At 39.3% G+C, this 16799-nt stretch overlaps 1 protein-coding gene across 1 annotated transcript in view; it reads left to right on the top strand.

The window, feature by feature from the left end:
- The first annotated feature begins 263 nt into the window (after positions 1-263).
- Positions 264-16799, top strand: part of HS2ST1 (heparan sulfate 2-O-sulfotransferase 1) — a 79709-nt gene continuing 63173 nt past the window's right edge. Inside the window, exon 1 of the mRNA XM_065675570.1 lies at positions 264-735. Coding sequence (XP_065531642.1) covers positions 612-735 — 124 coding nt within the window. The 5' untranslated portion in view covers positions 264-611. The remainder of the gene's footprint in view (positions 736-16799) is intronic.

Below are 16799 nucleotides of genomic sequence, written 5' to 3'. Positions count from 1 at the left end.
GCCTCTGCCCAATGAGCGTGGCCTGATGGGCGGGACTTCAAGAAGTGCCTCCCAATCACGAAGGGTCGCATGTAGGCGGGACATGGCCTCAACCCGGCAGCTCAGGGCTGAGGGGGGGAAGCTGAGGAGTCAGCGCGTTGTGGGTGGGGCGCCGCCTGGGCGCTGCCAATCCCGTTTCTGGAGAGGGCGGGGTGGTGATAGGACCGCCCAATGGCGGAGGGCGCGGGGGCGGGTCCTGGCGGCGGGAAGCGGCGGCGGCGGCAGCGGGCGTGTGGTGGGGCGTTCGGTTGCTGAGCAGCGCACCAGGCGGGGGAGGGCCGCTAGTGGCGGCCGGCGGCGGGCACGGGGACCGGGCAGGCAGTCGGTCGGTCGGTCGGTCGGTCGGTCCTTCATCCGTTTGTCTGTCTGTCTGTCCGTCCGCCTGCCCGCGGGGCGATGTGAAGGCGGCGGCTGGCCGCCTTCCTCCCCTCAGCCGCGCTCCCTTCGCCTCCACTAGCTCGCGCCGTCCCTGTGGTAGCGGCTCCCGCCGGCCTCCGCGGCCGGGCCCCACGTTATGTCGTGATCCCGGTCGTGAGGCGCTGCGGCGGCGGCGGCGGCTGCTGCTGCTGCTCATGGGGCTGCTCAGGATTATGCTGCCGCCCAAGTTGCAGCTTCTGGCGGTGCTGGTGTTCGGGGTGGCCGTGCTCTTCCTGGAGAACCAGATCCAGAAGCTGGAGGAGTCCCGCGGCAAGCTGGGTGGGTGAGCGAGTGGCGGCCTGGGGCGGGCCGGGGCAGGGCGCGGGGGAGCGCGGAGTCGGCTCATCCTCCTCATACCCCTCTTCATCCTCTCATGGCCCTCACCTCCCGCGGTGTGCCGCCTGCCACCGGTCCTGGCCACTTCTCGCGTGTGGCTCCTTGTGCTGCCTGCACGCCCGGAGTGATAAAGGAGCTGATCGATACGCCCTGGGGACTCTGCAGAAGCGGCTGCCCGCGGCAGCCTTGGCCTTTGAGTTCGTTTGTGTGTGTGTTTTGCGAGATCATGGGACGCGGGAGAGGTCGGTGCAGGGAAGGTAAATATTTCTGTAGTGTGTCTAAACGGGTTTTCCTGAAACAGCTGGGGTGCTCAGAGAGATCAGGAGCAGTGGCTGGCCTGCGAGTGCCCTCTGACAGGCGCCTGGGAAGAGGGAAGAGCAAAGAGCAGCAGTAGTGGTGCCCATAGTGAGTCTAGCTCTGCTGCAGCGAATTAGCATCTTCTTCACGTTTAATTTCTGTTCCAAACGTTTCACTAACACCCGGCATTCGAAAAGAAAGCACAGGGTAAAGTGGAAAAAAAAGTTAAAGGCGGTTCTTAATGGCAAATGGGTAATTTGTTTTACTCAGTTTGAATGTGAGATGCTATATACTGAGTGTAGTTAGTGATCTCATAGACTGTCACTGAGCTGTAGTTAAACAGAATAACGGTGGACTTGAAAACTCTTGTGTTACATTTCTGTGGCTTTTCCTGCCGTAAGAAGGCCTTTTTAGAATACTGTCTGCCTGGTAAGATGTAACTACACCTTACTACTTTGGTATACATAAGGCCACAGAACTTGTATAGATTTGATTTTATTTAATAAAGGGTCTCAGGAATGTGAAAAAATGCCATTCTGAAGGTAACCTATGGTGCCTAGGAGTTGTAAAAACAAAGCACTGAGATTTCTGGTGGATGCAAGTGCAGAGGCTGGTTTACAAACGTTCTTGATTGGTTTTCTCATATTATTTGACTTTACTAAGATATTTAGACTACGAACACTTCAAGTTTGTGGGAAGGAGAGTGCACATATTGTGTTCCTACTGGTGTTAAAACTGGAAGCGGTCTTTGAGTGACATGGGAAGTTTTAACTGTGAGCTTCTAACGGCCATGTCAGCATAATGTTGAGCTGTATGATTTTACTTCTCAGGATTTCTTTTCCAGTTTGCTGTCTCTGAACTGGATATTAGAGATTAGGACCCTGCAAATGGCAGTGGTTGACTGCATGAGTTATGGGATGCTCTCTGTGTATTCTTCAACTGAAAGTTTGTATTGCTTATAATCAAGGTATATTTTTTGGGTCTCAATAGCTATAAACAAAAATTTAAAGAAGAAAATGAGTGAAATTGGAAGATAATTCAAGCAGATGTTAGCATAGCACTCAGGGTTCAGTGGAATTTTGTATCCATCTGTTTTAAACTGGTTGGTACCTGTGGCTTCAGTGGCTCTGTTGCTGACAGCATTACCTTAGGGAAATCTGCCTCCTGGCGTGAAAAGATTAACGTAATGCCTGTGAGAATAAAGGATTTTGCTGGTAAAACTTCCTCTTCCTCCGTAATATATATGCAATGGGCATGATTAAGTTACATATTTAGAGGATTAAAATACACAGCTCATACTGCTTTGGGACAAGAATCTAATTACTGTATTCTGCTGATTTTATTTGTTAAGGACAAGGGAAAACTACTGTAAGGTTTATTAAAAGATTTGCTTAGTGGGCAACTTACAAGTGATTCTCTAAAACCCATGTAAGGAGAGGAAAAAGGGCTTTCTGTAAGATTTGAACTCGGGTTCTGTTTTTTTAATGTGAAAGTATGCATTGTTAAAAAGCTTCTAGCTGTCTGAATGTCTCCCTTTTTACATGTTTGGTCTATATTTTATGACAGAAAAATCATCACAGGAAATTTTTTTACCATCAATGGTTGGTGACATTTCTACTGAGGTGTAATTTGGAGAATGTTATTCTCTGAATCAAAGTAATTAGTAAATCAAAGTAATTGGCCTAATGCAGTTGAATTCCAATCTTTCTCCTTGCCCCCCAGAAGAATGGGGAATGGGGGACGACTGTGTATGTGAAGAGGCAGAGATACTGTGATTTGATAACAACACAGTAGTTCTTTTGGTCATTCAGTTGAGTTTCAGTGGGTGCTTTATGTTAGTAGACACATTGCATATTGTTTGGGTACTGGGTTTTGAACTATGCTATGTGTTTGCACTGATATATATCCCATGATAAACTGTCATCTTGGAAAGTAATTGTAAGAATTAGGCACTGACTAGGAATGCTGAATGTCTTCAGATTTGATAGTAAATAGTTCTGCAGTCTTATCAGCAGTTCTCATAATATTCAGCCGTACTTTATGACAGAAAAGAGTTTATTCAATCTATTATTGAACATGTGATAGAAATAGGGGTTTATTCTGACAGAAAGGGGTTTATTCAATCTCTTATTGAACATATGATAGAAATAGGGGTTTATTCTGATAGAAAGGGGTTTATTCAATCTCTTGTTGAACATATGAACAACTTCTGATACTATTGGATGGGGTTAATTTTAGTTTCAGCATCTTGAAATATGTTGCCTGTAACATGAAATCGGATCATGTTGCTGAGTGAAAGAAAGAATGGGAACCTCTTTGTTCCTCAAAGACTTTTTATAAGTAAAACTCAGTCATCCTGGCAAACCTTTTATCTTTTTTTAAGTAGAGAGGTACAGGAGACAGAAGCAAATGACCATCACAAATAGTGATGCTGCTTTTTTTCTTGGTGATGAGATTATTATGATCCTAATTTAATTTTAACAGGTATTTGTAAACCTTTGAGTGTCTCCATCATATGAAAGATAACTTCCTAATTAAAAAAAAAAAAAAAAAAGAAAAATTCATTGTAACTTCTTTGCCACTTTTGGACTTCTTAAAGCTCTTTACAGATAGTTTGAGTGATGAGTTTACAAGCAGAGCCTAATTGGAACTCAGTTCCAAGTACCTTTTTGTGATATTTGTACATACAGCTATTAATCTTTCATATTATTTTCAAGTTTGCATGTAAGGGCAGCTAAGTTGGCATTCTCTCTAGGCTAAGCTGTCCCTAGCTGCCAGTGAAAACTTTAATGTTTTTATTTAAGCCTACTGTACTTGCTCATTACCTCTAGGAATGCACAACCCTAATAGAGAATATTGCATGTGAAAGGCAAATGTTGAGGTTTGCACTGTCATTCCTTGAACACATTTATTCCTGGAATATAATGTCTGGCCATCCCCTTCGGTTTTTGGAAGCCTGGTAGGTGCAGCTCTGCTTCTGGTTTAAACTGGCCATCTCTGCCTCTGGTTTGAACGGGTCTAGCATTAAAATTGTACCATGCCATCTCCTGCATTGCCATTAGTGGTAAGCTGGCTGAAAACACTGATCCACCTGGAAGTAATCCATCCCTCTCATCTCTTCCCTCCCCAAAATTTTGTTGGTGGGGAGAAGGAAGAGGGAAGTTTGCATGTGTTCTAGCTTTGATGTTAAATTGATTTGATTCTACAATAGCAAGTGCTAGAGACACTTAACATTTGAGCGGAGAGATGGGGGAAGACTGACTCATTCAAGGAAGAGTCTGCAGGACTGATCAGAGAAGGTGAGGTTAGTAGATGGGGAAGGATTGCTCTTTGGTGGGGTGGAAGTGAAGCAATACTGCTACTTTCTAGCTTTTTAGTGATACTTAGATACTGGATTTTGAAAACAGTCCATGTCTAAATAACCTAATATACTATAACGGGGAGAGCAAGGATTGAACAACTTTATTACTGTTTCAGATGATTGCTTCAGAAACACTGGTTAGCTGTACTGTGGGAGCATTTTTTCTGCTAAGTGATAAACAAACTTACAACTCATGTCTGTTAAATCAGTACCTTGAATCCTGCATATTTTTTTTTTAGGTGGTTTCCTAGCACGTGTGGCCCTTGCTGGGGTAGTATTCTCCTAAGCACTGTGCAGGTACCTAACAAACCACTGTTCCTTTAAAGTTAAACGATTCAATTTTCCAGTGATTAAGTCTTATGCTTTCTAGAAATACAAGAGTATGTACTGTTTTGAAATGTTGAAATAATAGGCATCTTATGTTTCATTTAGAAAAGGAATAAAAATCTCCTGCCGGTTGCATGTGTTTGGCAAACCCCTCAGAAAACTTCTTAAACTGTCCCAGTAATATGACATTCATGGTTCTGTAGTATATTATTTATACTGGAACTTCATGTATAAAGATTAGTGTGTGATCATTGCAGTTCTCTCTGCACACAGCTATGCAAATAATTTACTAGCATTTCTTTTAAAATTAGCTCTGTTGCCCAGTAGTTATTATTTTCCGCTGAGTAGCCTGAGGCATTCTTTCAGAAGCTGTTTTCTTGTGTACTGGCTTTCCTGAAATGAGCTTTAATGCTGCTTCCTCAGTATATGTCCAGCCAGTTAAATGTTCTTCCACTTTGCTGTGTTGGTTCTATCATACTTTTTCATTTAGTTCCCCCTTCCCATTCCCCTTCACCATGCCCCAGTCGTGCCAAACACTTTCAGAATATATTTGAAATGACTTCCATTTTACACTTGTACTTCCCATTGAAAAGTGTGACATAGAGGAAGTGTATGAATTTTATCTTGTGTATTTATTATGTTGATTTTTGTATTTATTTATAACTTTTTTTGGAATAAGTGTTGCAGCTGCTGCTGTAGCGTTTTCCATGAAATTGCTAATGTTGGAATTTTGACTAATTCAGAACTGTGTATGTTCCCAAGCACATACCAAGCAGTTCAGATTTGCTAATGGGCTCTGAGGCTCGATCTCACTCCTTTCTGCTGACACTCCAACATTGGTTTCTATCAGTGGAATTAAAAGGCACAACTTGTTAGAATTTCTTTTCTCTTCTGGAAGGCTACATAGAAGTAATATTAGTGTTGTTGTACCTAGTTTGCAGGTCTCATGCTTTTAGTGAAATAGGGTTGAGAATTAGTGATGTGATGAGAGCTGTGCCTTTGTTTCTAATCACAGATGCTGTTCTGAACAGTTACCTGGCAAGGGTCTGGTTTTTGTTAGATATGTTTTGAGGGCACTTCGAGAGATGAAATAGAGTTGGGAAATCAGATAAAGTGTAGGTCTCCAGTGCCTGCAGCCATGGGCAGCAGTGGCTGAGGTAATTGCCAGGTAAGGCACTGCATCTGTCTAGATTCTCCACAGCAAAAGGTCGGGTTTGGGACAGTACATATTATGTGTGTTTGTTTTTAACGCAGAGATTTAGGCTGTAACAAAGGCTTAAGATACCATACTTCAGGGAAATCCTGGAAAAAAGCCACAGTTACGATCAGCTGTTTAGGATAGAAACGGCTTGTTGGACAGCCAAGGAAATGCAAGTGCCTTGTTCTTCTTTGTGAATTAATGCAACGTTTCAGATTTGGTAATGGTGGTTGTGAGGCAGGGAATTAATTCAAGGCTGAGAACCTCGGGAGAAAGTGTTTAAAGGTGTTCTAGGTCCTGTTCTTCCATGTCGTTGTTTTTCTATGTAGGAATGGAGATTACGTTATTTCAGTAATGAAATACCTGGCAGATTTCAGTAATGTGCTTGGCACTGTAAAAGTGGTAGCACTTCTGGGAATCAGAAAAAGCTACTTTTAATGCCTTTATTTACTGTGATAAAGCAACTGAACCAGTGACATGATGGCATAATGCCATGCCAATGCACCCGTTGCTTTTCTTGTCTCTTTTCTACTTCTAGGCATGGTGAAAGTAAAACCTAACAAAACTAGAGACCCCCAATACTCCACTAAATTAAAATTGACTGGTTGTGCATTTTACACATGTACATGTATGTATATAAATACATATAAAATGTATATATATTAAACCCAAACCCAAACCCCAAACAGCCCTTCCTAAACTACTTAAACTTTGGAGTTAGCATAACAGGTTAAACCATTGCTTTCCAGTTTATCATGTACATCTGAAGTGAAATATATCATAGGATTTTTTACCTTCCTCATTTCAGAAGACAGACATGTTTGCAGCTGGGTTCTGGGTTTTTTTTGCACAGCTTTTTGTCCCAGGTTATGCCCCAGGCTATTAAAGTTAGGGACATTTGAACGGCTCATGAAGAAGTAATTTCCATATCTACTGACTGCCAACCATGAGTCACTGTTAGACTTATTCTGGCCAGACTTGTCTTGTCTTCTACTAACGAATGCCTTCGCTCAAATTCTTGCTCCTCTTTAGGAAGTACATAGCTTCTGCATATGGAGTCCTCCACATATTATCACTTAATTGGGTCAAAAGACAGCCTTTTTGTGTAACTGTGTGCAATCTGTATTTTTTGTCACTTGTCTCAAGTGTATTTAAACATTGTCAAAGCAGTATTAAGATAGTGGTAAGTGCTTTGCTTGAAATGTGGTGCTATTTATCTGTTTATATATCTGAAATAGTAGCCTAGCAAGCATAGCGAAAGTGCCATGCTATAGAAAAATTGCTGAACTATTATGTGTATTAGCATTATTTTTTCAACCAGAAATGAAAGATGGCAGGGGAGCTGGGAGTAGATGATCTTAAGGTCCTTTCCAACCCTAACAATTCTATGGTTCTATGAAAGACTAAGTGAAAGAAGTCCAGTGTTGAGAGAGGCATCTGAAATTTGGCCAGCTGGCTGCAGTCTTTCATAAGTATGTACAGACTCTTAACTGAAATCTGTACTACTTGCTATATAGACAGGGGGCAGGCAGTATTTTAGTCAAACCTTAGCTTTGTGTGATGCTCAAACCCATCAGTTCTGTTGGATTTGCCCACTCTCTCTCAAAAACTTGTGGCCCCTTGAAGTTGTTGTGTTCAAAGCTCAGTAGCATCTGTAAAAAGGCAGTATTCAGAGAAGTTTTCATTTGCTTCAAAGGGAAAAGCCAACCTCTTTACTTACTGGAATTGGGACAGTGGTTCTTTATTCATCCCCCAACTGCTCTCTACTTGATCTTTTAAGTTTTGGAGAACTAAAGTCCCTTCATTTGGCATTCCTATAAGTAATTGCCTGTATTAAAATTACTGCTAGTGCTGGTTATAGTTGCTATGCCCAGGCCCTTCACTAAAGGTATAAATTCTCAGTACTTGTGGATGCATTTGTGTTGTACATATATGTAAGGTTTTGTGTCAGGAATATGCTGACTTTCTGGACATCAGTGTTACTGCAGGATGCGCCCTTGAGCGTCAGGGTCTGGATTCATATTGAGTGTCTGTATGTTCCCAAGTAATTAATTCATTGCTGTAGTTTAGCTTTTATGGCTATAAATTAAGAGCCCATTTTTACTTTAAACTTACTGTTTGCAAGTGTGTCTATAGGAAGTCCAACTACATCTGCATGTCTTTTTATTGTCTCTAGTATTCATTGTACTATAATTGCCCTTACTTTGCAGTATCTTCGTGACGTCATGTTTCCAATAGCATTACTGCTATAATAATTATAATTCAAGCTTTCTGTTAGTGATAAAATTCATCATGAGCAGCAACGAGAGTCTGAGGTAGTGAAAGACTTAATAAGAAAATTAAATTACAAAAAGTATTTGAAAAGAAGCTATGTATCAGTTTGGCCCAGTCTTTTTCTGCCTTCCTTTACGTCAGCTCTCTTTCTCTATCCAGTTAGTTTAAAATGACAGCTGACATCCTTATACTTTTTTAATCAACTTGCTGTTTAATTCTGAATACTAATTTGTGTTGAAACATATGTAAAACTTAAGTGCTGTTTTGATAAAACAGCTTTTGATGATTTTGAAGTGTTTATGCAAACCTTGTGCATAATTGCTGTAAAACTGTAAAGAGTGTGGGGATGGGATCTAGGTTCCATAAATTAAAATGCATATCTTCCCCATTTACTTCTTCTCTCCAAAGATCTTATTTTATTCTTCCGGGGGGGGGTGGGGTGGGGTTAATATATATACATGTATCTAAAAATACATAGGCAGGGAGAGTGAGCAGTATATAAATTTATAATGTATATTGTAATAAATATAAACCTTATATATGTATTTATTACACTAATTTGCTGTGTGTTCCAATGTGGTAGTATAGGACTGATCTTTCTTGGACAACAGATAGAAAGGCAGTAGCATTTCATTTCACTTCACTTGGAAAAAGGTGCAAAAAGGCTGTTGTGAACATGAAGGAACTTTGAGATATGAGAGCAACTAAAGAGAGATTATGTTTGTTCCTCTCACTTACTGCAAAGTGGAGAGGGAAATCCACCTTCATTTTTTTCTCTCCTGAATTTTTCCCCTGCATATCTTTTTTATTTTCAGTATTTCCAATACCTTCTGTTCTGGATATATTGTTGTTGAGCGTATTCAGAACAGTTGCATAAATTGCATAGCTGTATTTGGAATACTTGCTTTTCTTTACATTGAATCTTTACATTGAGGGGTTTTGACGACAGTTTTGCAGTAGTAGAAGTCTCTTTTTGCAAAACATGGCGTTTGCAATGGGTTTTAATATACAAAGCATTAATCAGCACTTGATTGTGTTATCTTGGAGTTGATTTTGATCATTCATTCTGAGCAAAGGTTTTCTGTAATTCTGAGAAGGATTTACATATTTAGAGTAAAAGGGAATGAAATCAAAAAGTAGGATGTGAAAGTGATAGAATCTTATTCTGACACATAAAAGAGACCAAAAAGTGTCTCCAGAACAAAACAAAGCAGTCTTAAGATTTTTACTTCCTTCGCATTTGAATGACAGATGTATATTGAGGAGAAAATAACTTCTTGGAGGATCTAATTTAAACTTTTTGATTCCTTCAGAAAATGGGAGATGATTTTTGCTAAAGCTGATATCCTTCTGTTGTCTGTGGGGACACTAGGATCTTACAAGGTTTTATTCCCGTGCTGAAGGACAAAAGCAGTCCACCTTGTCTCTTGTCAAAGACTCGGTCACAAGTTTATGATCACTTCCTGAAGATGTGGCTTTGTATGTGGTAGGCAACATATCCTGTAGGAGCATCCATGGCGTTTGAAACTAAGTCATAACGTCAGGTTTTTTGTATCCTGGTGCAGAATGAAGTGTTTCATTGGTAGAGCCTTATTTCAGCTGCACTCCTGCTGACAGCTTTGGAGCCAAGATTTTTCATTTGTCTCTTGTCATTAAGCCTTCAGCCGTATGTGCTATTACAAGTGAGAAAAGATGTTTTCCTGGCAAAATACCTGTACTTGTATACTATTATTGATACATTATCCTATGTGCTGAGATGACCATAGCACTTAAATGCTTTCCCTTAAGCAAGTTACTGCCTTTGGGAATATTGAATGTCTTTATGATGCCTTGTAATTTGCCCCTTTTTATTTATTGAAAAAATAAAAATAAGCCAAACAAGAAGCTTACAAAGCCCTCCTGCTTTCTGAGAATAATTTAGGGTATTTTAATAGGTTTTTAGGCAAATTAACTACTTTGTATTAACTTTGGTGATGCTGCCAATAAGGCATGCTTTAGAAGATAAGTACCTTATAAATAGCCTGCTGTCTCATGATGAAGCAATTAGACCTTGCTGTCCAATTTGATGATTTCAAAGTATGTAAAGTGGGATTGGACTGAGTATGTTTCTGGACTCCATTTTACTTACAAAGGTAGCATTTCAAGAGTAGATATATATTTGCTTTTTGGAGAATGTTTTTGTCTACAAAATGACCTTTAGGAGTATGATAATTCAGTAAGAATCGGAATGTTCTATATTTGTACTGTCTTCCTACTTTTATTAAAAGGAATTTTATGTTTTTTAAGTACTTCTGGACTTCCTTCCGTTTGCTCTCTAAGTTGTTAATCCTAACATGCTGTTTGTGCAGCTGCTGTTAGGTTTGAGTGAAGACAAAATTTGTAGTAGCTTCTGTGTTTTAGCATGACCTGTTTAAGGTTTAAAGTTATCTTCAGCTGGAGTGTACTTCGTGTTCTTGCTTGATCAAGCTGTAAAAAAAACCACCCCAAAACCAACCAACCAAAGAACCCACAAGAAAAATTCTAGCATACTCCTTGATTTATGCTTGTAGGTTAAGGTTTATAGTCTGTTGAATGTGTATGTAGTGTCTAGGCATTTTCTGCTATGAGGAGTACCAGAATGTCTTACTTTCTAATAGGCTAGTAATATTTATTCTAGTCCTTGAAGTGCCTCACAAGCATGGTTTATGAGCCAAAAGCAAAGGCTGAGTGACCAGAAATACCTGTCTAAGCTTACATTTAAGCACAGCAGTGTTCATAACCTGTCATGTCTGGTACAGACTTGAATTTTATCTTTGAAAGTATTCAATGGCCAAAGCAGTTAGGGTTATGTAAAAACTTTTCCACGGAATTCAGTTGGAGCAATGCTTCTTCCAAAGTTTCAAAATTAGAGGAGAGATTTTGGAGAGGTTAATGAAGTAAAATTGCTGTCAGTCATGAAGGTGCATAAGAGGTTTTGAGAAGACACAAGACCCGATGGATGAGCTGTCAAAGTTACCAGCGGGAGCATAAAATGCTCCTCTGCCAGCAGAGATCAGAGCATGGAGCATGAAGTTAAAGCACTCATAATTTCAGTTTAGTTTAATGCTTCGGGCTTTGAGCTGCAGAGGTGGCATGTGCTTGTTTCTGGACAGGAAAGGACAGCCACCCCTTCAACTAACCCAGAAAAAATTGGTTGAGGGTATTTGTCTGGCTTCTTAGTTATTCATGAGACATGTTAAATGCATTTGGCCTAAAGGCAAATTTATCTTGTAAGCACGTGGTCAAGCTTAGAAGAGACTATTAAAGATGAACTTTTGAAGAGGGGAAATGAGGAGTAGAAAGGATGTGTATGTGAGGATCAGTGCGACTTTCACATGTGAGCTATCTACAGACTCTGATACCAGCAGAAAGGCAGAGAGTGTTGGGGAATACTCTTATTTTCAAGGCCTGATTCACTCTTGTCGAAGAGTCTGAAAAGGTACTTGCTTCTGTTCCTCTTGCTTTATTATTTGTCCTCCGTAATGCAGTTATTCCATCCCCTCCTTTCTCATGTGAAAGACTGATGTAAAGCTGAGGTGATGGTTTAGCAGAAAGAAAGAGTAAATCAAAGAGCAGAACTTTTAAATGTATCCTCTTTTGGTTTTCCTGTCGGTGCTTTCCAAACCATACTCTGTGAAACATGGCCTTGCTAACGTGTTTGTGGGAGCAGTTTTCTAAACGTTTGTGGTCACTGAGCAACCCAAAGCATTGTTTCTGGTGATTTTTATGGGCCTACTTATGTGTGATTGTGCCTACTTACAGTGCAGATGACAAGGCAGTCTTAATATGAGAATTAGGAAAGAGAAATAGATGCTAAATTATTCACATATCAAGTTTAAAGAAAAAACAATACATGTGAAGGAGGAATGAAGATACTGAGAGAAGTATTTTCTTTATTTTTTAATTGTTCTAAGCCATAGAAAAAATTCCTTAGAAACTGCATGACCATTTTTATATTTTCCAGGAGCATTAATGGTGATGATTTGGGAGTTTTAAATGCGTACACTCCGACTGGTGAAAACTTGTGTCAAGGATGCAGTTAAAAGCATGTATTGTTTTGTGATAAGCAACGGGGTGTAATAAACTTAAATTTCTTGAACTGGTGCTATAAAATTTCCATACGAAATATTTGTTTTGTTGGAGATGAGCAGGAAAGGTTTTAAATGTTAAACTAAGATTGAAACACTGATTTTCAAGAATTCATATTGGAAAACAGGGTACTTTTTGGATTTGCTTCCTCTCATTCTTATGTCATCTTAAACCAATATGTAAATAAAAATAGCGCTTGCATAATGGGCTTTTTAAGTCTGAAAACAACCCTAAATGTCTGACAACATGACACAAGCAACAAAATCTGTCCCGTGTTCATATAGCAGCAGGAATGTGAAATGCAATGACTGTTAACTGTATCTCTTTTACTTAATATATATTAAGTATGTGCATGTAAATGTATACATGAGATGGCACTCTAGAGATAACTAGTATGCAGGATAAACCTATAAGAAAATCCTCTCAGATATCCAGGAATAGATTTGGATGAGTTTTCTACCCTTGATGGAATCGCATATCTATAAACTTTCTGCAGATTCTATTAATCCTTCAACCTTTGCTGTATCAGGTTCCACAATTAAATAGTGACATAAATTGGCAATATTTGACTTCTCTATAGAAAAATGTCTAGACCTCACAACATATGTATTAGACAGAACTAGCAGGTAGTTTAAAGTTTAACCAACTGATAAGCCTTAACCAAGCACAGTCATAAAATGGTACAGAGTGATTGTTCTTTTTCGGTTGTTCAGAACCTTTGTTATGAAGAATTTGAGGAGCTAAAACCCCTGTGATATTTAAGGATTGGAAATGAACTGATTTTGAACCTGACTAGAATTGTTGTCTTCTGTAATTTAGTGGCACCCTTCATAATTTTCCTCTGGTATTTAATATACAACATTTTATGGTGATAAGACTTTAAGCCACTGCATGCTGTGCAAGACAGAGTATGGGGACATAATGTGTATATCTGTGGGTTGTATATGTGTCTTGGTTTTGTCCCAGGAAGACCCTCTTACAGGTTTGGAGTATTTTGGCTTGGTGCCAAATTATTGGAGCAATGATCCTTGGAAGCAGTTTGTAGACAGAAAGAATATAAGGATTGAAGGATAATTATTTCCTTCAGTTTATCGCTGCTTCCTGTTTGATCTAAGTGCAAGGTCAAAATTAGCTAAAAATATCCCAAAATTCCATGGAAATTATGGCACTTTCATTATTTCCAACTGCAGAGTTTTTAGGAGATGTCTCATTCAAGAACTGTTAGCTTATGTCAAACAGCATAGGGATTAGTTGCCAAAAGTATTCTTGGATAATGGTGGCTGTTTTTCTCCAACAAGTCCTTTAGAAAACAAGGAACAGTTGGCACTTTTCCAAACTATGGCTGAGCTTACTGCAATAATTACACGTTAGTGCTATTGTTTCATTGTACTCTGCTGCCTTGACAGCAGTACTGATCTTATAAATGTAAAAATTACTTAGGCTTTGATTCCTTTATTTTAACTAAGAGATAGTGTGATCTAAAGCAAACTTCCTCAACTGCACTTTAGTACTTATTAATCACTCTGTGATTTTAACTTCCAGTAGGTATCACCAAGTAGTTGTATTTCTAAACTAGAATCAGACACAATTATGTGTAGGCTAGTAGTTAAAACCTTAACTAGGTGCTTAGCATTCTAGATTTGATTTTGAGGTTGTTTGTGTGTTTAACTGCAGGCTTATTTCAGGTGAATTTAGAATACTTTAGATTTATTTTGTTTAATACAGGGATTGTTTTGACCAGAAAATTTCAGTGCAACTTGTACTTGAGAGTTTGTTTTGATGGATGCACACACGCATTAACAGTTTTGGTGGCAGTCTTGTGACTGGGATTTTTGGGTTTAGAATAGTTGGAATAAAACTATGCAGTAACACTGTCTTTCACGACTGGTTGTTAAAGAGCTAATCTTTGTTTTGGTGTAGAAGTGACTATTGGGATTGGTGGTTTTAGGGGGGGTGGCAGTGGTGCTGTTTTGTTGGGTTTTTTTTGAAGTGAACATCTAGGAACATTTATTAATGTCAGCTTCTGAAGGTGTATTTTCTAATGAAAATTTCAGAACTTTTGCCTTGAGTGCTCTAAGAACCACTGGGTCAACAAAATGCATGTGGCTTTCATTGTTTGCAAGGTTTGTGGATATTCTCTCTTATGCTCTGTGAGCCTTGGCTACGATGTTAGAATGAAGACTATTTCTTATGGAGAGTTTGCCATTTTATGGGTTAATTTGTGAACCACTGGCTGAACAGAACAACTTTTACAGACTATAAAGTGCAGCCTTGTAACATGGAGTAACAATCAAATAAAACAGAGTCTGCTGGGCAGAATCATTTTTCCACATCTTTTAAAGAGTCTGTACTTGAAACAGTAGGAAGGTTTGGGCTGTAGAGTCTTGTGATGATTCGTATCAATACAAGAGAGGGTGGGATGAGAGAAGGTTAGTACTAATGGTGTGGGCCATTATAGGCCATCAAGCATAGAAACATTCATAACACTTCTGCCTCTGCTTCCTCTGTGGAGTCCCAAAGATATAGCTGATAGGTTTATATGAGGGGGGAAATGCCAAAGTCTTCATGTGTCAAATGGAAAGTAATTTTAAAAATATCCATAGGGAGCACCTAGTATAGGAATTATACAGCCTGTTTGTTTGATCCATGTCCTTCAACGGTACATTGCAGGTATGTGACATTACAAACTTGTATATATACAAAAGCCACTGTTTGTTTTTATATTCATGTTTAAACTGGGTATTTCTCCATACAAATTGGAGAAATAGTGCTATGGGTAGAAAACCTCTGTCAGGTGACACAAGGATACCAATAGGAATTGCTTAGTCTCTCTTACCCTGTTTAAAACTGCGTGAATTAGTTTTGAATGAGCCAGTACATTTATTCAGGCTGCATTGGTCTCTTTTGAAGATACGAACTTGTCTTCTCTAAGCATATTTCTTCTGCCCCACACCTTACTTGTGTGTTTCTGAAGTGCTGCATTTATGATGAGATTTAAGCATCAGTCTGTTCATGAACTATGTTCAGTAGGCATTGAAATAAAAGCTTTATAAGGTTAGTGACTTTTTAGATTAATTGGAATTAAGCTCATTAAACTAACGTTTCAGAGGAGAGAGTGTATGTTTAGAAGATTGATGATGGTTTCAGAGGTAGTATCATTTCTTCACAGTACCTCACAAAAAAATCATGCTCTTGAAGACTTTCCTATGTTTTATATATATATGAACAAATGTATTATGCTTATGATTCTGTTCCTTAAACAAGCAGGAGTCTGTCAGCCTAGGGAACTCACTGGCTATTTCAAGAATTTAACGTGCTTTGACACATCCGTGGTTTCTTCCTGTGAGCAGCTTGAATACCACTTACTCAGCAGTAAGTTAAATAAAATCAGCTAAGGAGAACAGCATACTGTAAATGATGCTGGTAACAAAAAAGACATGTAAAATTGCTTGTAAGATTATAACGTTTCATAATATTCTGGAAAACAACCTGTTAGGTATTGATTTCTTTTTTTTTCCCCTTATTTTTTTCCTCTTGTCTGCAAAGATGAAATGTAGTCTTTCAAGGAGTCTTATTCCTTCCTTGAAGACTTTCTATATTGATCTGAAGCCACAGAACTGAACTTGGTCATATTTTAGCAGTTCTCCTTCTCTAATGACAATATATGGCCCTACTGTTTCAGTGGAACACTTGCTGCAGTATTTCTGTTACTGGAATTTGTGGAACAGTCAGAGAGGGACTTCTCTAAAACTCCCTTATGAGGTACTGCAAATGGAATAGTTCACTGACATCTGTATGAATGGATAGCAGACCTCTGCAGATGTGATTTCTTAGTCATGCTTCATGGAAGCATACCACCAGCTTGCTCCAGAATAAAGTCATGGGAGAAAAGAGGTGTTGAGTAACCCCTGCATGAATACCAATTTCTGTTTGTTCTTTTTTTGGCCTGGTGCTCCTTTTATTGCAGGCCAGCTAATGTGCAAATTTAGGTTTCTCAGTAATAAATATGAGAAAACTTACATTCTCCCTAGGAACAAAGGACAAAACAATTCCTCCTTCTCTCTGACCCCTTTTGCCAGATGATGAATTTAAAGGCTGCTGCATATTAATTACTCCCCATGATAGCTATGTTAGCTGTTGATGCAAGGCCTTGCTGTTACTCTAATAATGTGCTAAGTTTAAAGAAGTATACGACTTACCATTAATGAGAGAGGTTTTTCTTCTGTCTGGAAGAAAAAAGAGGTGAAAATTATAAGCAAACATACATGAAGGCTTGTGGTGGTGTTTTTTGATATCTGGTTCTAGAAACAAAGGAAGTACAGAAGGTCAGAAGAGCAGTGTAGAATTTTGGTGCTTTCCAGCCTCACATGGTCTCTTACCTCCACTGTCATAAGCCTGTTGCTTCAGAACATGGGAATATGTTTGTAATCTCTCAGTGGAACG

The sequence above is a fragment of the Lathamus discolor genome, chromosome 3 (assembly GCF_037157495.1).
Source record: "Lathamus discolor isolate bLatDis1 chromosome 3, bLatDis1.hap1, whole genome shotgun sequence".
Taxonomy (NCBI): Eukaryota; Metazoa; Chordata; class Aves; order Psittaciformes; family Psittacidae; genus Lathamus; species Lathamus discolor.
Note: the sequence above shows the minus strand (reverse complement) of the source record. Positions and strands in the feature narration are given on the sequence as shown.